Source organism: Prunus avium, chromosome 4, assembly GCF_965620075.1.
Source record: "Prunus avium chromosome 4, drPruAviu1.hap1.1, whole genome shotgun sequence".
Lineage (NCBI taxonomy): Eukaryota > Viridiplantae > Streptophyta > Magnoliopsida > Rosales > Rosaceae > Prunus > Prunus avium.
The window spans coordinates 16664670-16684000 of NC_142287.1; the positions used below are offsets into that span (position 1 = coordinate 16664670).

General features: G+C 36.0%; 2 protein-coding genes across 3 annotated transcripts; both read right to left on the reverse strand.

The window, feature by feature from the left end:
- Window positions 1-2625: 2625 nt before the first annotated feature.
- Window positions 2626-11059, reverse strand: LOC110761586 (wax ester synthase/diacylglycerol acyltransferase 4-like). 2 transcript variants are annotated; one of them, XM_021964077.2, is made up of 5 exons: window positions 10793-11059; window positions 9968-10537; window positions 6981-7334; window positions 5844-5981; window positions 2626-3013 (listed from the first exon to the last, which is right to left on the reverse strand). In XM_021964077.2, the coding sequence occupies exons 1-5, from the start codon at window positions 10976-10978 to the stop codon at window positions 2852-2854; spliced, it is 1410 nt and encodes a 469-aa protein (XP_021819769.1). In that variant the 5' UTR covers window positions 10979-11059; the 3' UTR covers window positions 2626-2851. The 2 variants fall into 2 exon arrangements, with proteins under 2 accessions (XP_021819769.1, XP_088107518.1); XM_088251392.1 differs by having other exon boundaries at window positions 5844-5999.
- Window positions 11060-17353: 6294 nt separating this feature from the next.
- LOC110761596 (uncharacterized) lies at window positions 17354-18325 on the reverse strand. Its single transcript, XM_021964094.2, has one exon. It carries the CDS (start codon window positions 18323-18325, stop codon window positions 17354-17356), a length of 972 nt encoding a protein of 323 aa, XP_021819786.2.
- Window positions 18326-19331: the final 1006 nt, after the last annotated feature.

Here is a 19331-nt window from a genome sequence, read left to right on the forward strand (position 1 = left end):
TGGACCTGAAGAAGGAATTTCTGGCGAACAGGAAGCGCCCTCCTCTTCAATTCAGGGGGAGAGGGGGAGTGAATTGAAGAGTTTCGGAGTGGAAAATATGGAAGATCTTGGACCTTAAGAAGGAATTTCTGGCGAACAGGAAGCGACTGGTCGCAAGGATGAAACGACCGGTCGCGAACGAATCTGTTTGGATACGACCGGTCGTGTAGAAGTAAGCGACCGGTCACGAATGGATTTTCTTGGAAACGACCGGTCGCACATAGAAAGCGACCGGTCGCCTGCCTCGACGAGCGACAATAGTACGATACGAGTGACGCGACCGGTCGCCAGGAATGTCACAACCGTTCGCCAGATGATATTCTTGGATTTTTCGAGCCTCTCTCAGAAGGACATAACAGTGATACTAGCGACTCTCGTATAGACGAAATTAATACAAGACCCCCCTCAGCCCTGCCATTGCCTCAATCAAGTCGTGATAATGAGGTACTTTCTAGTGATGTGCCTACCTATTCTTTGCCCCCACGTACTACCCGTGGGAAACCTAAAGTGCAATATTCTCCTGATATACATACCAAGTCTAAATATCCCATTAACCATTATATGTCAACTCATCGTTTATCTAAGTCATATGCATCATATTTGTGTCAATTATCTAGTGTATGTGTTCCAACTAAGTTGCAGGATGCTCTATCTGATCAAAACTGGGTAGATGCAATGCATGTTGAGATGGAAGCCTTGAACAATAATGCTACTTGGGAGTTAGTTCATTTACCAAAAGGAAAAAGGGCAACTGTGCAGATGGGTGTTTACTTTGAAGCATAAGGCTGATGGTTCCACTGACCGTTACAAGGCAAAATTGGTAGCAAAAGGGTATATTCAGACATATGGAGTGGATTACACGGAGACTTTTGCTATAGTAGCTAAGCTCAACACTGTACACGTACTCTTATCCTTAGCTGCTAATCATGATTGGCCGCTGTTACAATTTGATGTCAAGAATGCGTTCCTCCATGGTGACCTCAAAGAAGAAATATACATGGATCCTCCACCAGGTATCCTTGTGACCTCTAAAGAGGGTATGGTGTGCAAGCTACTGAAATCATTGTATGGATTAAAGCAGTCTCCAAGAGCTTAGTTCGGGAGGTTTGCTGCATCTATGAGGAAGTCTGGGTATGTACAAAGTAATGCGGATCATACTTTGTTTCTGAAACGTCGCATAGGTAAATTGACAGCTTTAATAATTTATGTTGATGATATGATTGTAACTGGAGATGATCAGGTAGAAATACAGAATCTTCAGAAATATCTTGCGTCTGAATTTGAGATGAAATCATTAGGTGACTTGAAATACTTTCTTGGGATTGAAGTTGCCAGATCTAAGCATGGTATTTTTCTGTCCCAAAGAAAATATGTTTTGGACTTGCTTGCAGAAACTGGAATGTTGGATTGTAAACCCATTGATACTCCTAGTGAACAGAATCACAAGTTGGGGTTGTATCCTGACCAAGCTCCTACTGATAAGGAGCGCTATCAACGGCTTGTGGGAAAATTAATTTTTTTGGCTCATACACGTCCATATATTGCATATGCAGTGAGTGTAGTGAGTCAGTTTATGCACTCACCTAGTGAATATCATATGGGTGCCGTGACACGTATTTTGAGATACCTCAAATAGGCTCATGGCAAGGGGTTAATGTTTTCCAAGTACGGTAATACAGATGTGGAAGGGTACACAGATGCTGATTGGGCAGGTTCAGCTACAGATAGGCGCTCAACATCTAGGTATTTTATGTTTGTTGGAGGAAATCTTGTTACGTGGAGGAGCAAGAAACAAAAGGTGGTGTCTCGATCTAGTGTTGAGGCAGAGTATCGGGGAATGGCTCATGGTGTATCTGAGTTACTATGGTTGAGGAGATTTTTGAGAGACCTTGGTTTTGGGCCTAAGAAACCTATGGATTTATATTGTGACAATACGGCTGCGATTGCAATTGCTCATAACTCGGTTCAACATGATCGTACAAAGCATGTGGAGGTTGATCGAAATTTCATTAAAGAAAAGTTGGATGAGGAGATTGTTTCCTTTCCGTTCATCCGCTCAGAGTATCAGTTAGCCGATGTTCTTACGAAAGCTGTTTCTACAAGTATCTTTCGCAACTCGCTTGATAAGTTGGACATGCGTGACGTCTTTGCTCCAACTTGAGGGGGAGTGTTGGCGAGATATATCCTATTCTATTAGGGTTTTATTTATTTTTTCCTTTTGTGTAGATATTATGTAATTAGGATTCCACTTATTTCCTAATTCAACTCTACTAGGGTTTGTAACCTTGTATTATAAATACCTCCTTTCGAAGAATGAAATGAGATATGAAAATATTCTACCATATTTGTCACAGGAGCGAGCCACAAAGCCCACCTTCCCCATGTCAATAAGATCTTCTATCTCCTTTTGCTACACCGAGACATTGTCTTCGAGGGACGAAATCTACACTTAAGGACAGTGACTACACGCTTCAACCCAAAACTATTATTCTACTCAAATATCAATGGAGACCAACTTCTACATCCCAAAAGATAAGTATTTTGCTGTAATTTCATTGGTTTGATTTAATATACTCTATCAATGTATATAATATTGAAACAAGTGTATTAATAGTTTTGGGTAGCATCTTCAACCAAATTTTCCAACAAAAAGGTCAATGAAGAATTTTACTTAACTTACAACAGCCTCAAATATAAAAAGGGTAAACAAAACCCTAACCAAGAACTCTAGCTGCCGCGGCCATTGGGGATCAAGATTCGTTCACCCTCGTATTTTTCAATTATTGAAACAAGTGGCTTTTTCTTTGGTTTTCTATGCTGCCTTTGCAGGAGGAATTTGGTTGGAGGCTTCGAGTATTACTCCAAAGGCATTTTGCATGGACGCCTTCAATTTGTGGGAATCTATGAAGCCTTTTTCAGCTCCTAAGGCAATCCTCAGCTTTCCCATATAACTAAGTGCAGTCACAGTAAGACACTGCATGTATAAAACACCATCAAATAAACACCATCTCATTATCTTATTATATATATATATGGGGATTCGTGGCACTATGTTTTCGACATAAATTTTGATATAAATTTCATTTTTATTTATTAGTTATGATAATTCTGAAAATCACTCAATTATCTTTCCCCCTTTTGTTTTCTTATCACTTTCTCTCTTCTCAATTAATATTCTGCGAAACCTCACCATTACCTTCCCCTTGCCATTGTCATCTATACCAACCGAGCATTCTCCCACGACATAAAAAATCTGTCTCAAGCTACCAATATTGAAGAGAAAATAGGATATTACTATTTAACCAAAAAAGAAAAAGCCCAGATTTGTTGCAATATTTCTTCTCTACAGTTTGGTTGGTCTAACTCTGTGTTGCGCTCTCTCTCTCTCTGTGTCTCTTTCTTTCTCTCTGTGTGTTTTTTTCTAACATCTTAATTTCTTACAAGATTTAGCTTTTATTCATTATGCTTAATAATAACATTAAAAAATATATGGCAAAGACAGTTTGCTTGCAGTTCATTGTGTGTGTGTGGGTGGGGTGTTATCCCCAAGCCTTTTTTTCAAGAGTCATAATCCATGGATAACTGTAACAACCAAAAAAATAAGCAGTAAAAAAAAGCAAAAAACAAAGTTGGGGATGGAGAAGAAAAAGAATCAGAAACCTGTAAAGCTTAATTCTTTAACTGAAGAATTCTAGAGGATAGAGAACGATGAAATAGGGAGATTGATAAACATTGACTGAGGATAGAGAAATAAGAAAGAAAAAGTCATAATAATTATTTTCAATATATATTTTTCTTAAAAAATATATAATTAGTTTAGTTAATCTTAGCCATTCATTCCATTTCAATATAATAGTTGAAAACTTGTGTAAAAAATATAGTGCCACGGATCCGACCCCTAAATCCGACCCCATATATATATATAAATTAATAGGAAAAAAAAAGGCCACATAGTTTTAATATTTATAACAAGAACCACCAAAATGTACTCCAAGACAGAATATAACTATAGGCAATGAAAAGAGTATTAATCCATATATATAAAGGAAAAGGCAGAGAATGGTAAAACATTCAAAATACCAGAAAATGTCATTGGTTACTGCAAATATTAAGGATTGAAATTATTAATTAAATGTGGATAATATGGTAAATTCACACTTTTTCATATTAAAAAAAAGGGTCTAACCAAAATAGACCCATACAACTAAAATACTCTAGACAATAACCCATATATTTTATTACATTTAAATAAAAACCAATTTTGAATTGGATGCCAAAGTGTACATAAATTATGACATATTTACAAATCATGCCATCAACCCCTCTTTGTTGCTGAATATTTTTCTTCTTAAAAAAATCCCTTAAAGTTAGGATTTCAATAATGTTTTTAACTAGGCATTCAACGTGGTTTCTATTTTTTTTAATCCATCAATTTCCTCTAGAGTCACAATTTGAACCCGTGCATTAATTAGGGTTGACTATTTCTCTTTTTTCTATTGGGGAGTTTGTTAGCATAAATATATATTGGTCTCTTTGATAGTTGTGTAACAATTTTTGTATACTTAATATATCTAACATATCTAGGTACATTATAATTTTCCAATATACGTAGATAGGTACATTATTTAATATACAAAAATATAGGTATATTATTTATATATAAAAAAAAATAGGTTCATTATTGAATATGGTCCATTATAAGCAAATATACGTAAATATAGGTACATTATTTATAAGAAAAAATAGTTATACAAAATATTTGTAGGTAAATTAATGTTCCTAAAACAAATTAATTTCTAATCCATAACAATTATTAAATTTGAAATTTTGATATAAATAAAAGGAAATAACTAACCAATTATTATGAAATTGAAACAAAATATGGTCAGGTTGTCAGATTTGGAAAAACAGACCAAGTTTTAATTATATATTTTGTTTACAAAATATAACCAATCATAATTAAAAAAAAAACATAATAGGTATATTAGAACCAATCAATTTCAAAAACATACGACACTAATTACACACCAAGTTTTAATTATATATAAAATAAATAAATAAAACTGACCCACAAAACTTATGCAAAATTGAAACACCATTATGACATTGAATAGCAAACAATTTGTTGGAAAAAAAAAATTAAAATGCAATTAGGGTAATTTAGGAATTGAAAAAATATAACATTTAATATGTTAAGCTGGATTAGGTAACTTGCTTAGGTGGATCCTAGTCATTGGGTTTTACTTATAAAAATTGGGTTTAATTTATAGAAAAATAAAAGGATGGGCTGTAGGTAAGGAAAAATGAATTTAAAGGGGAAAACCCAAATTTACTATAAAAAGAATAAAAATAAAAGAAAAATAAGATAATGGATCCTAGTTCAACTACCCATTATCTTTTTTAATTTAATTTTTTTTTTTTTTACAAAAGCCTCTCACAGGCACGGAAGCGCGTGCGAAGAGGCTAGTATCGTTTAAAAGTAATATTAAAAGGGTTTTATTAGCACTCCGAAAAGTTATTATACAATTTTCAATAATAATATAAAGAAGAAAATTGCAAAATAACAATTTTCAATATTAAATATAACCTATCAAAATTAAAAGTTTTAACTAAACAAAATAAATTTCTATTAATTGTAAACAACAATCTCTTGTCATATAATTCTAATTTTGTTTGGTGGTGGAGGCTCATATCATATGTAAGGTATTAAATATAATTATCTTCCACAAAGTAATTATAAGAAATAAAGTAACTTCATAATTAAGTACCCGAGGTCTCAATATATAAATAAATAAATAAAGTACCTGAGGTGCACCAACCGCCGTAAAGTATAAGCCACAAACGGCCTGATTGTCCAAAGCCATTTTTTCCACTGGCCCAATTATATTCGAGATTGTCAAGCTCGAGTTCTTGAGCGTGCCATGAATGTATCTGGCTGCTCCCTGCAAACACAACACCTTCTAAAACACTCTAAAGTTTTTCTTTTTCTTTTTCTTTTTCGAAAAAAATATTCTAGAGTTCTACGAAAGACTAACAGATTTTAGTATATTAACGGGTTAGATTCGAATTTAGAAATTAGGATTTCTTTCGACGTTAAAAAGATAGATACCAATTTACTAAGAGCCAATGTCTGCTCTTGAAGAAAATCCCTAGACCATTCATTCTCATTAGGCGAAGACAAATTGCGGTAAATAATGATGAATTTTGTAGTTTATATTTTGATAGCTTGATTGAATTAAATTTTTGGGCTTTTTGTGGTTTTGTGAGAATCAATCTATAATTAAGTGACTTCTTCTCATGACAACATTCATTGACACTAAACCAACCCAACATTGACCAATAGGGTGTTAGTTGGATGGCCAAGACCTTTTGTGTGCTCCCAAGTGGTCCTGAGTTCAAACTTCCGTGGTACCCGTGTGTGTGAGTTTCCCCCCTCCCCTTTTTTAACTTTGGCAAAGAACAAAAAACCAATTCAACATTGGCAAGATTCATGTTAGACCATATTTTTGTATATTACTATCTTTTGGTGAGTTTTAGTTGTAAACTTTCTATCAATATGTATGATCTAATTTTCAATATTTTTGTTCAAAACTTTGTTTTAGAGACCCTGCTGCTCATTTAGCACATAGCCCCTAAAAGTTCAAAGCCGCCCTGCTAAGAGCTAGTTTGTTGATAAGTACATTTAAAGTGTTTTGACTGGATTACACAAACTTGACTTATGAGGTCATCATGCCTAAATTATATTTCCTACAAAACATTCTATGTCATGTGAGAGTACTTACGTTTTAGTATAAAATGAGATTTTAGTAATATAACATATTAGATATTTGACACTAATACTTATAAAAAAGGAGAAGTTGGTAAATTCCTACATTTTATAGAATTTAAGTGGTTAATAATAAAAATTATGTTTATGTCAAATTTCCTTGTTAATTACGTACCTCAGGGCCTCTAAATTTCTTCAAAACATCCAAGAGCCAGCTAGTGAGGTAGCTAGCTGCAGAACTCCTCTTTTTCTTGATCATTTTTTGTGCTTCCCAAACAAAGTCGAGTGGGTTTGAGATTTCAGTTGACTTGGGCACTGGCAAGTGTAAGAAGGCAAATTGGTTTCCCCATGACGTCGTCTTAGCATTATTGGGTTCGATCATCTCTTTGATTGACGTATAACCCCCAATGTTTCTAGTTCTGAACAGCACCAATGCCGTACAATGTTCATTGCTTGATTTTTGGGTAATCTCTTGCATGTATATTCTGGTGCCCAAGAAGATTATTCCAACAATCACATCATTTATCGTCTGCAATTGTTCATGCCAATTTCATTCAAATAATATAATAACAATTAAAAAGAAAGGTTAATTTTAGTTTGGTACCCTAAAGTTGTATTCTTAAGGCATATTTGTTCTCGCATTCTCAATTTTAACAATTACATACCCAGGGACGGACTTAGGATTTCAAAATAGGGTGGGTTAGTTTACCTTACTGGACTATTAGAGTTTAGGCTCGGCTAAACCCTTATAAGGAGGCTGATGTAATTGATCATAAATATATAAATTTAATTTAAGAATATATCAATTTATTTTATTCATTAGGTTTATTTGACACCAATAATGCCAACAACAATTGATTATATATGCTTAGCATTAACACTAACTATACGAAAAGAATAAAACTCACCTGGGCTATAGCCCAAGTTGTACATGCTATAGGTCCCTTCATGTACATAACCTTATTTTGTAAAATTTTTGCAATGTGAATCTACAGTTACATTGGCTGTTAGAAAATCTGTTAAGTGATGACATGGCACATGTAGAGCCCATATTATTTTCTTAAATTGAATATAATAAATTTTTTAAAACACATTGAATAAAATATTAATAAACAATTAAAAAATAAACAAAAACCTTTTCTTTTGTGTCTCTCTAAACCTCTTTCTCCCTTCTTCCCAATCAAACCCAAGCCTCCTTTCTCTTCCCTAACCACCATTCTCAGCCGCACCCCCCATCACAACACAAAAAACATATATATGGAGCTGCGATGGTGGGCTTGGAGCGCCGCCGCACCACCACCCATACGGGGTAGGGAGGAGGCTGGTGGGTTGTGGTCTCTCAACAACAAAGGGAAATCGGGGGGAAGGGGTCTAGGTGGTTGCTGGGTTGGGGTTTTGGGTTCGTTGGGGGAGAGTTTATGGATGATTTTTTTTCTTTCTATTTTATGTAGTTGCGGGCTGGGGTGGAGGGTGGGGGCCACTGGGGTTCTGGGTTCATGGGGGTTGTGGTTGTGGGCTAGGGGTGACTGTGGGGTGGGTTTGGGGGTTGGTGCTTGTGGGTGGTGGTCATTGGGGGAGAAGAAATCGGTGGGGGGAGAGGGGAGAGAAAGAGAGAGAGTTTTATTTTTAATTTTTTTTTCTTATTTTGTTTGGGTTTTAATATTTTATTCATATTTTAATCAATTTAAATTTAAAAAAAGAGAAAATGTAGGCAAATAATAGAGAGACTAACGGAAACCGTAACGGCGGAACCACATTGTAACAAATTTAAAAGATCTGGGGTATGTGACTGTTAAAATTGAGAATATGGGGACTAACATGTCTTAAGGGTGTAACCACATGGTACTAAACTGTAATTAACCCTAAAAAGAAACTAAGAAAAGAAAGGGCTTGAATAGGACTTGTTATAAACCTAGGCAAATGTTTGTTGTTCTAAAAAAAACATTTGGATTGGATTATGTCTAATCCTATTAGGCCCAAATAGTGGGATCATGAATGACATCGAAAGGGTGGGTGGAAATTTTCAACACGACCTGATACATGATTCGATACCCGCACGGAAAATTAGCGGGTCAACCTACACGATTAAATTTTCAGCTCATTTTCGGGTCAACCCATTATGACCCATTTAATAAACAGGTTGATTTAAAGTCAAACCACCAACTCGCACAAATACCTATGTAACCTGTTTAACAAAACGGGTCATGGTGGGTCAACCCGCCAACCCACTATACCTATGTAATCCCGCCAACCCGCTAAAATACCCGTGTGACCTGCCAACCTGCTAACCAGTTTCTTTGTTTATTCTTAATTTTTGTAATTTTTTTTTTATGTCTTTTAGTTGCTACCACTTAGCATGTCAACCTGATACATGTCTCGAAATTCGCACGGAAAATTAGCGTGTCAACCCGACATGACACATTTATTAAATGAGTCGGGTTTGGGTTGAACATTCTTGACACGTATATGATATTGACTAGACACGAATCTGACACGATACGACCTATTACTAGCCCATGAAATTAAGTTGGATGTGATTAATTATGTTTAATTTTTGCCCCAAAAAAGACTTATTTTATTTAAAAATTAATAATAAATGTGTAGGGAATTTTGAATTTATGCTAGAGCACAATTGGAAAGCTCGATTGGGTGTGGAAATAAATGTTTTGAATGCAAATAATAATCCAATTTTTATCAGAAAGATCAAATTTCATTAGAAAAATTCTGACAGGGCAACCCATGTCTACCAAAGGGCAACAAAGTCCACCGCCCCAAACATCCAAAATTAAATGGACGAAAAGCCGCACAAAAAGAAATAGTCCACATTATCAAAATTAAGCTTGATCTTAAGTCAAATTTACAAAATTACCCAAAATAATTGAAATCCTAATATAACACATTAGCCTAACCTAATGAGCGTTACGACCACAACCTAAGGGGAGAGCTTCTTTCCTTTTCATAATAATCCAATTTTGAAACTTCTTTTTATATATATATCATGTAATTAAGTTATGAACTTTTTAGTTATTTGTATTGCGTATTTGGGTAATCCTTGTTTTTGGTAAATAATTTCATATTTCATAGCAGTTTTTTTGTCGTAGTATGTTCAACAGAAACAGAAATCATTATAATAAATAAATAAAAATTGGTACATAATCTTACCACTCCAAGTTTGTTCTTGATCAGTTTGATTTCATCAATGGAGAACGTCAAGGTTGATAGTGTTATTGGCCGAAACTCAACTCCATCTTCCCCAGACCTAATCGGAGTTCGATCATCTTCAACGAAATTGCTCTTCAAAATGCTCCAACTGAAATCCGATACAGTTTGGAAAACTGAAGAGAAAAACTGAGGCACAATTTTAGTCTTGTGAGTAGTTTTTGGTCCTGAGCTCTTCAGGGAAGGAAATGTTAGAGGAACAGAAGGGTTTTCAGCACTTTGCAGACAAGAAAGAAGAGCACCCATTAGAGAGTAGCCATCACCTAGGGCATGGTGAAGCTTGAAAATCAGGGTACCGGCTGCATGGCTTGTTGGGTACTTGAAAATGTGAATTTCCCATAATGGCCTGTTTTGTGGGAGTTTTTCTGCTGCTATATTTGATATGTAGTCATCAAAATACTCATCATAGGATTGTGGTGACATTTTAGAAGGGAAAATGGGGACATGAACATGGTCTTCAAGCTTCACTTCAACCCTCTGCCATTGTTTCTTTTGATCTGCATTGTCACTTACCTGTTCAATAATTTCGGATAATTAATACCAAATCTTTAGTTTTTAGTTTTTTTCAGTAAGCCGGCTGTTTTCACACTCTCATTTTATCCGTCTGCGAGTATTTGAGTATATCAAATGGTTATGAGAGTATAAAAACAAGAAGTGAAAAATTAATGAACAAAATAGGAGTGAAAATCACGTATGTTTCTAATAAAATGACAAGAGAGAGAAATGAAGAGATCTAGAGAGAGAGAGAGAGAGAGAGAGAGGACAAACCATGATAGAAGAGAAGCGAGGGTTGATGGGGAGGAAGACATCTTGAATCAAAGAGAGAGCTTGGGAATCATTGATTGGAACCTCAAATTCCAAAACTGCAAAAATTGCAACAGATAAGATAGAACTGTTGAAGTATTGGCCAGTGGGGCTCACTGGCTCTCCTTCTCCTTCCTCCCTAAACTCCATTTTGCTTCACTCTGCCTCCAATAACTTTGATTTCTCTAGTTACGTTTCACCAAAACAAGGAGTACATTATGTTGGCCCTCTTATGAATCCTCTCTTCGTTTTTAGGTCCTTAAATTTGTTATTCCTATCTCTACGAGCCAAACTCTAGTTAATTAATGTGTGCCAAACTCTAGTTAAGAAAGTCGACACTCGTTTATTATTGAATAGAGCTCCTCTCACAACAATTTCTGCAAGAGTGATGGTAGACATACCTAATTATTTTGACTTTGTATTACGTCTTTAAAAGAGTAAGGGCTACCATAATAAGTAAGTTCCCCTCCAATGTCTTTCAAAGGTTAGTTTCCCTCCAATGTCTCTACCATTCAAAATTAGGGTCCATAGGTACATTTAATTTTTCAGACTAGTAGCAAAGAGAAGACACTGATTGCGAACAATTCCGGCGCCAATGTCTTTAACTTTGAGTGGTATGCCCTGCATAACACAGGTAATTTATGTGTTATTGTCTCCGTTCTTATCAGCTTTTCATATATCCCAAATTATGCATTTTCATCTACCCCAAATCATACGTTCTTATCAGTACCATTCATTATCTAGATTGGTATAAAATTGAGTAGCACTCGGTTTCATTTTTTTTTCCAGTTATATTTTCATTTTCACACAGTGCTAAATGTTGTTTTCTATCTTGCATAGTCTGTTGTTTTTCTAGCAAAAAGTTGGGTATGTTTTAAGTTGCACACATCACGAGTTTGACGAAATTCCAATATGAGCTATGAGCGCACAAGTGAATTTTGATGTTGTTTTTCTGTACTTTGCCCTTTGAGGTATGATGGCAAAGAATATAAATATGGGAGATTCTGTTGTAAAACTAGGGAATTTGTAGGGAGAAATAAGAGGAAGAAAGAGAGAGTATAATTTGCTAAAAATCAACTTGTGTTTCATTCATATTTGATGCCACTCTTTATAGGGGTAGAGAGACCTAAATCATTTACCACCCATAATTAGTAGGTAACAAATATATTGATAGGTTACAAATATATAATGATGGATATTATGATAGGTTAATAGAGGCTATTATTGTGGGCATCCATAACCTATAAACCCATAACGTATGGATTTATAACACTCCCCTTTGGATGTCCACCATACAATGACATCATGTTGGATGTGCTCAATGTTGCCTCGTTAAAAACCTTGTTAGGAAAAACCACATGGGATAAAAACCTGATCGAAGGAAAAAAGAGTACATTGCACATACATCCAATGTAGTAAAACTGAGGAGTTTCCGCGATTGATGTCTCCCCTTGATCTTCAACAATCTGATTGCTTGTAAAGTCGTCGCATTCCTATACCATCCATATACCAACTTCTGAAATATAGACTTCGGAAGAGTTTTGGTGAAGAGGTCTGCCAGGTTATCTTGGGAACGAATTTGTTTGACTTCAATCTCTTGATTTTTCTTAAGCTTATGTGGGTAGAAGAACTTTGGGGGTATATGTTTGGTTCTGTCACCCTTGATAAACCCTTCTTTAATTTGAGCTATACAAGCAACATTGTCTTCATACATGATTGTCGGAGCTTTTGTTGTTGAAGAAAGATCACATGTTTTCCGAATATGATGAACTAGGGATCTTAACCAAACACATTCTCTACTGGCCTCATGGAGCGCAAGAATTTCTATATGATTAGGAGAGGTAACAACCAAAGTTTGTTTTGTAGATCGCCATGAGATTGATGTATTTCCACAAGTAAACACATAACTAGTTTGGGAGCGACCCTTATGTGGATCGGAGAGATACCCAGAATCCGCGTATCCAACAAGATTTGGACCGTTGGAAGGTTCATTCGAATAAAACAGGCCCATATCAGTTGTTCCACGAAGGTAGCGCAATATATGCTTTATACCATTCCAGTGTCTACGTGTTGGAGCCGACTTATACCTGGCTAATAAATTTACTGGAAATGCAATATCTGGCTTAGTATATTGGGCTAAATATAATAAAGCACCTATTGCACTAAGATATGGAACTTCTGGACCAAGTATCATTTCCTCATCCTCTTTAGGACAGAATGGATCTTTATTTGTGTCTAATGGACGAACTATCTGTTCATCCCTTTTTGTGTTTAGTACCTGTGAAATTGCAAGGTAAAATTCCCCATTAATCCAAAGACCATGGTTGGTCAATAAATTAACTTTCTTTGTGTGTCGAGCGTGCCACTGTTAGCAATTTTTCAATTCTAACAGACTTGAGAGTAAAAATAACTTGCACCCCAAGCTATTGACTTTGAACAAATAATTGTGAATTTGGGTGAGGAATATCTCCCAAATAAGTTCTTTTCTATGCCTTAGACTGGTAAGGACTTCATAATTTATCTAAATAAAACTGGGAAGTAAAGCAAAAATACAAGTGTTTGAAAATAAAAACAAGTTCAAGGAGAACTGTTTGAAATACAGTAAATGAAAGGAACTGCTAAGTCCGGAAATATATCAAAATATTGGACTTCGAATTCTGCCTGAAATGCCATTTCTGAGACTATTTTAGTCAAGCTGGACTGCACTGGATTGTGTGGCTGGACTGGACTGGACTGTCAGGCTGGACTGAATTGGCTGCACCTTCAACTAATAAATATTTGCTGGAAATCGATACCAATGTTGAAATTGGCAGAGCTATAATCAAGTTGAGTTGTGAGTGGCTGGGAATTCTGAGCAGAATCTCAAGCATAGTTTTGAAGGTCCTTGGTACCTTTGTTGGCTTTGCTTCTATTGAAGGCTAGAATGATCAGTGAACTGATTGTTTCTTTTGTATTTGTTTTGTTGATTGTTGGTCGTCGTTTTTCAGTTCTCATCCCTTGTATTTATAGGAATTTTGGTTCCTAAAAATATCTGGAAAATATCTCCTGGAAAATATCAGTTGTGATGAATATCTTTTCCTTGTAACTTGTGAAGAAAATATCCCTCTTTTGAAGGCAAATGGATGTTTTGCAGAGATACTCAGCATGCTTTCTCTAAGAATTCCTTTTGAATACCTTCTGGCCATTTTTGTAACTTCTGCTTCAAAATATCTTAACTGATGAGACCACACGGGTCTATAGTTCCTGAGACTTAAATGGCTATAGGAGATAACTTTTGCTTTTACCTTTCTGTTGATCTGGTCTTAAGTTTAATGAAGGTCAGACCTCAAGTTTCGAAATATGTAATCTGGAAACTTGGGAAAGCTATTTTGGCTTATTTTATCTCTTGGAATGATATGGGCTTCTTTTCCAATTTTTGGCAAGTGGAGCTCGAATAGCCAGTTGGGCTGATGAGTAAGAAATAAGTCCAAATGTATTTTGGCTAGAATGGAGAGTTTGGCCAAAAAGTGCAAATTTTGGTATAAACACTATCATTGGAGTGCTCAACGGGTGGGCATTATCCATATAAAATCAGTTCAAAAAAATTTCAGTGTAAGCTGATTAATGGACAAGAATACCATTGGGATGATGCTTGATCTGCAAGCCCAGACAATATTTAGTTTTTCCAAGGTCTTTCATCTCAAATTCACCCTTTAAATATTCAACAGTTTTAATTATCTCTTGAGGAGTTCCAATTAAGGTCATGCCGTCGACATACACTGCTACAATTGCAAATCCAAAATTTAATTTCTTTATAAAAACACAAGGGCATATGGGATCATTGATGTAGCCTTCCTTAATCAAATATTCACTAAGACGGTTATACCACATTCGTCCGGATTGTTTCAACCCATATAGTGAATGTCTCAACTTAATGGAGTACATGTTCTGTGATTTAGTATTTGATTCTGCCAACTTGAGTCCTTCTGGGACTTTCATATAAATATTAGCGTCTAACTCCCCATACAAGTATGCAGTAACAACGTCCATAAGACGCATGTCAAGTTTTTCTGAAACTGCAAGACTTATTAAATAACATAACGTAATTGCATCCATAATAGGAGAATATGTTTCTTCATAATCAATCCCAGGCCTTTGAGAAAAACCTTGCGCAACGAGTCGTGCCTTATACCTTGCAATCTCATTTTTCTCATTTCACTTTCTTGTGAACACCCATTTATATCCCACAGGTTTTACACCTTGTGGTGTTTGAACCACAGGACCGAATACACCACGTTTTTCCAAGGAATTTAACTCAACTTGGATTGCGTTTTTCCACTTTGGCCAATCAGGCCTCCCTTTACATTCATCAACAGATCGTGGTTCAATATCTTCATGACCTTTTATAATTTCAGCAGCTACTGCGAAAGAGAAAATATCATCGATAACCATTTCACTACGGTCCCATAATTCATCATTGCATGCGAAATTTACAGAAATTTCTGTATTAGGTATCTTTTCCTCTTCAGTGGCTTGTGTCTTTTCAATGACACTTTCATTCTCCGGATGAATTGTAGATTCAAGGGGAATCTCTTTCCCAATAATATCTTCATGAGCATTTTCATTGGGATTGGAATATGTTTTCGATTTTTGCTTTCTAGGAGTTGAGTCCTTGGAACCAATGGGTCTACCTCGCTTCAAGAGTGCAGTAGATGATTCATTTGCTACAACATTGGTTAATCCAATTGGGATATCAATCCTTGCTGGTGTATTTGCTGCAGGTATATGTGATTTTGTCACTTTTCCTGTATCAGTGAATGCATCTAGCATTTGATTAGCAATTTGTTGAACGTGGACAATTTTTCGTACTTCATTTTCATTTTGAGTTGTACGAGGGTCAAGATGAGACATAATGGATATGTTCCAACCATATTCCCGCCGTTCTTCAGGAACGGTATTTTCTCCCCCTAACGGCGGGAAGAAAGTCTCATCATAGTGACAGTCCGCAAAACGTGCTGTAAAAGTATCTCTTGTCATAGGTTCGAGATAGCGGATGACAGTTGGTGAATCAAAACCAATGTAAATTCCCAATCGACGTTGAGGACCCATTTTAGTGCATTGTGGGGTTGCAATTGGCACATAAACTGCACAACCGAAAACCCTTAAATTTGATATATTGGGTTGTCTCCCAAGGGCAAGTTGTAAAGGGGAGAATTGGTGGTGGGTAACGGGCCTCAAGAGCACTAAGAATGCTCCATGTAAAATTGCATGTCCCCAAGCAGAAATTGGAAACTTTGTCTTCAATAGCAAAGTGCGAGCAATAAGCTGGAGACGCTTAATAAAAGCTTCAGCTAATCCATTTTGAGTATGGACATGGGGAACTGGGTGCTCAACATCAATCCCAAGTGACATGCAATAGGCATCAAAAGTTTGGGAGGTAAACTCACCAACGTTATCAAGTCGAATTGACTTTATTGGATAATCAGGGAATTGTTCTCGTAATTTAATTATCTGAGCAAAGAGCCTAGCAAAAGCAACATTACGAGTTGACAATAGGCAAACGTGTGACCATCTTGTAGATGTATCGATTAAAACCATAAAATAACGAAATGGTCCACAAGATGGGTGAATTGGCCCACAAATATCCCCTTGAATTCTTTGTAAGAAAGATGGACATTCAAAGTCAAGTTTTGACGGAGAAGGTCTGATGATCAATTTCCCTTGGGAGCAAGCTTTGCAAGACTGGTCATTGGACAAAGTACTATGGTAAGGTTTTAAAGGATGTCCATTTGAATTTGAAATAATCCTACACATCATTGTGGATCCAGGATGCCCAAGACGATCATGCCAAAGCATGAAGGTCGTTGGGTCAATGAACTTCTGGTTCATGATAGCATAGACTTCAACTGCTTTGATGGTTGTATAATACAACCCAGAAGAGAAAGCAGGAAGTGTTTCCAATATACGCCTCTGGCTGTTGATATTGGTGGTAATGCAAAGATACTCCACATTATGATCATTTCTAGTTTCAATATGGTACCCGTTCATTCGAATGTCTTTAAAGCTGAATAAATTTCTTTTCGACCTCAAAGAGTACAAAGCATTATCAATGGAGAATTGAGTCCCATTGGGTAACAAAATTTGAGCTCTTCTAGAGCCGTCAATTAGGTTTGCTGAACCTAGTATGGTAGTTACCTTTGCTTTTGATACATGTAAATTGTCGAAATATTTTTTATCTCGAAGAATTGTGTGCGTAGTTGCACTATCTGCAAGACAAATATCTTCGTCATTTCTCCCAAGACGAGAGGATCCATGATTGTTTTTCATGCCTTCAATTTTATAAGAAAATATATATGTATTAAAATGTTATTCGAAGAAAATATATATATATATATAAGTAAATAAAAAAATTCAAATGAAGTCTTTTATTCGATTTTATTCAATGAAAAAGATCCAAACTAACATGTGAAAAGGAAAAAGAAAAAAAAACAGGAATTAAACTTAGCTCAAACAACATAAAGCGAAGAAAAAAAAATTACAACAAAATTAATTGGGGAGCATCCCATCACTAATCATAGGATCAAAAGATTTGCCATCAGAATCAACAAAGAAGTCTGAAACATCAAGGTGAGTTGCATCCACTGGTTCTAACTCTGTTGGATTAGCATCCATCCAATATGTCTCAACCTTTTTTCCTTTGCCCTTGATTGAGGCTTGGTAAAGATCAACCAAATGTTTTGGTGTGTGGCATACACGTGCCCAATGCCCATTTGTACCACACCTATGACTTGCTTCCTCAATCACCCTGTCAGCTAAAGGTTGGGAGCCATTTGCCTTGTCTTGTTTGTTCCACTTCTGGTGGTTATGAGATGCTTGGGTATTTCTTAGACCCAAGCGATGGCTATTACTATTTTGGACTTGACCATTACGGGTACCCATACCACGACCACATCCTCGACGACGGTCGCCATGTGATGAGGTAGCATATGCCTCATGAGATGGTGCCAAGGCAGCATTCACTTCATGGAATGGTGCAGATCCAGTTGGACGGGACTGATGGTTCTGCATCAGAAGCTCATTATTCTGTTCAGGTAGAAGTAGACAGGATATGAGGTCTGAATACTTCTGGAAACCTCGCTCTCGATATTGTTGTTGCAAAACCACATTGGAGGCATGAAATGTGGTGAAAGTTTTCTCCAATAGGTCTGCATCAGTTATATTCTCTCCACAAAGTCGTAACTTGGAGCTAATTCTGAACAAAGCAGAATTATAGTCAGCCACTGATTTGAAATCTTGTAGACGCAAGTGCATCCAGTCATGGCGAGCCTTAGGAAGAATAACTGTCCTCTGATGGTCACATCTTTCCTTGAGATTTCCCCAAAGGGCCAACGAATCCTTGACAGTAAGGTATTCACACTTCAATCCTTCATGGATGTGGCATCTGAGAAAAATCATTGCTTTCGCTCGATCCACAGAGGATGCCTCATTGCCTTCCTTAATGGTTTCCCCTAAGTTCATAGCCTCAAGTGAACCTCAGCATCATTGATCCATGAAAGGTAATTCTTTCCAGAGATGTCAAGTGCAACAAATTCGAGCTTTGCCAAGTTCGACATTTTCTATATAAAAGAAAATGGAATGTGTTAGAGCTCAAGAAAAAATTGTTGATATAGTAAACATAAATATATTCACCAAAACTTCTGGTTTGGGATGTTTAGACAATTAGATTGAGGAACTTCATGCCTTCAATTATTTTGAATCACAGAAACTTAGGTTATGATTTGATAAAAGAACTTCAAGTCCTTATCTATTATGAGGATCGAGGAACTTCAGGCCCTGATCTCTTGTTAATAAAAAAAAAAACTCATCATAAAATATTGTGTTTAAATAAGATAAAAATAAAAAGGAGAAAAGGAGAAAAGAAAGAAAGAAAAATAATAATAATAAAAAAAATTGCATACTACTCGTGTTATTAGCTACAACATGCATGCAAACAAGATGGTCATATAACAATAACAAGAAAAGAAAAAACTACATGTTCATGCATTCATTGGAGGCTACTCTCGGCAATTTAAATCATGTCAAAGACATGATTTCACAAAAAACAGCCATCATCGAGTTTTGTATATAAAAGAAAAAATATATATATATATATATATATATATATGGATGAACTAAGCTATAGAGAAGAACATTACCAAGAGCTTTCGTGCTGATAACGTGTTGTAAAACTAGGGAATTTGTAGGGAGAAATAAGAGGAAGAAAGAGAGAGTATAATTTGCTAAAAATCAACTTGTGTTTCATTCATATTTGGTGCCACTATTTATAGAGGTAGAGAGACCTAAATCATTTACCACCCAAAATTAGTAGGTTACAAATATATTGGTAAGTTACAAATATATAATGATGGATATTATGATAGGTTAATAGCGGCTATTATTGTGGGCATCCATAACCTATAAACCCATAACGTATGGATTTATAGCAAATTCACTATTATACCCAATATAGGAGCCCAAATTATAT

What these genes read in the sequence shown, in the direction of transcription:
- LOC110761586 (XM_088251392.1), bottom strand. Translation starts at nt 10,978, where the DNA reads ATGGAGTTTAGGGAGGAAGGAGAAGGAGAGCCAGTGAGCCCCACTGGC. An exon ending in CTCGCTTCTCTTCTATCATG is followed by an intron (nt 10,538 to 10,792) that starts GTTTGTCCTCTC and finishes ATTATTGAACAG; the next exon opens with GTAAGTGACAATGCAGATCA. An exon ending in TCAAGAACAAACTTGGAGTG is followed by an intron (nt 7,335 to 9,967) that starts GTAAGATTATGT and finishes GAACAATTGCAG; the next exon opens with ACGATAAATGATGTGATTGT.
- LOC110761596 (XM_021964094.2), bottom strand. Translation starts at nt 18,325, where the DNA reads ATGAACTTAGGGGAAACCATTAAGGAAGGCAATGAGGCATCCTCTGTG.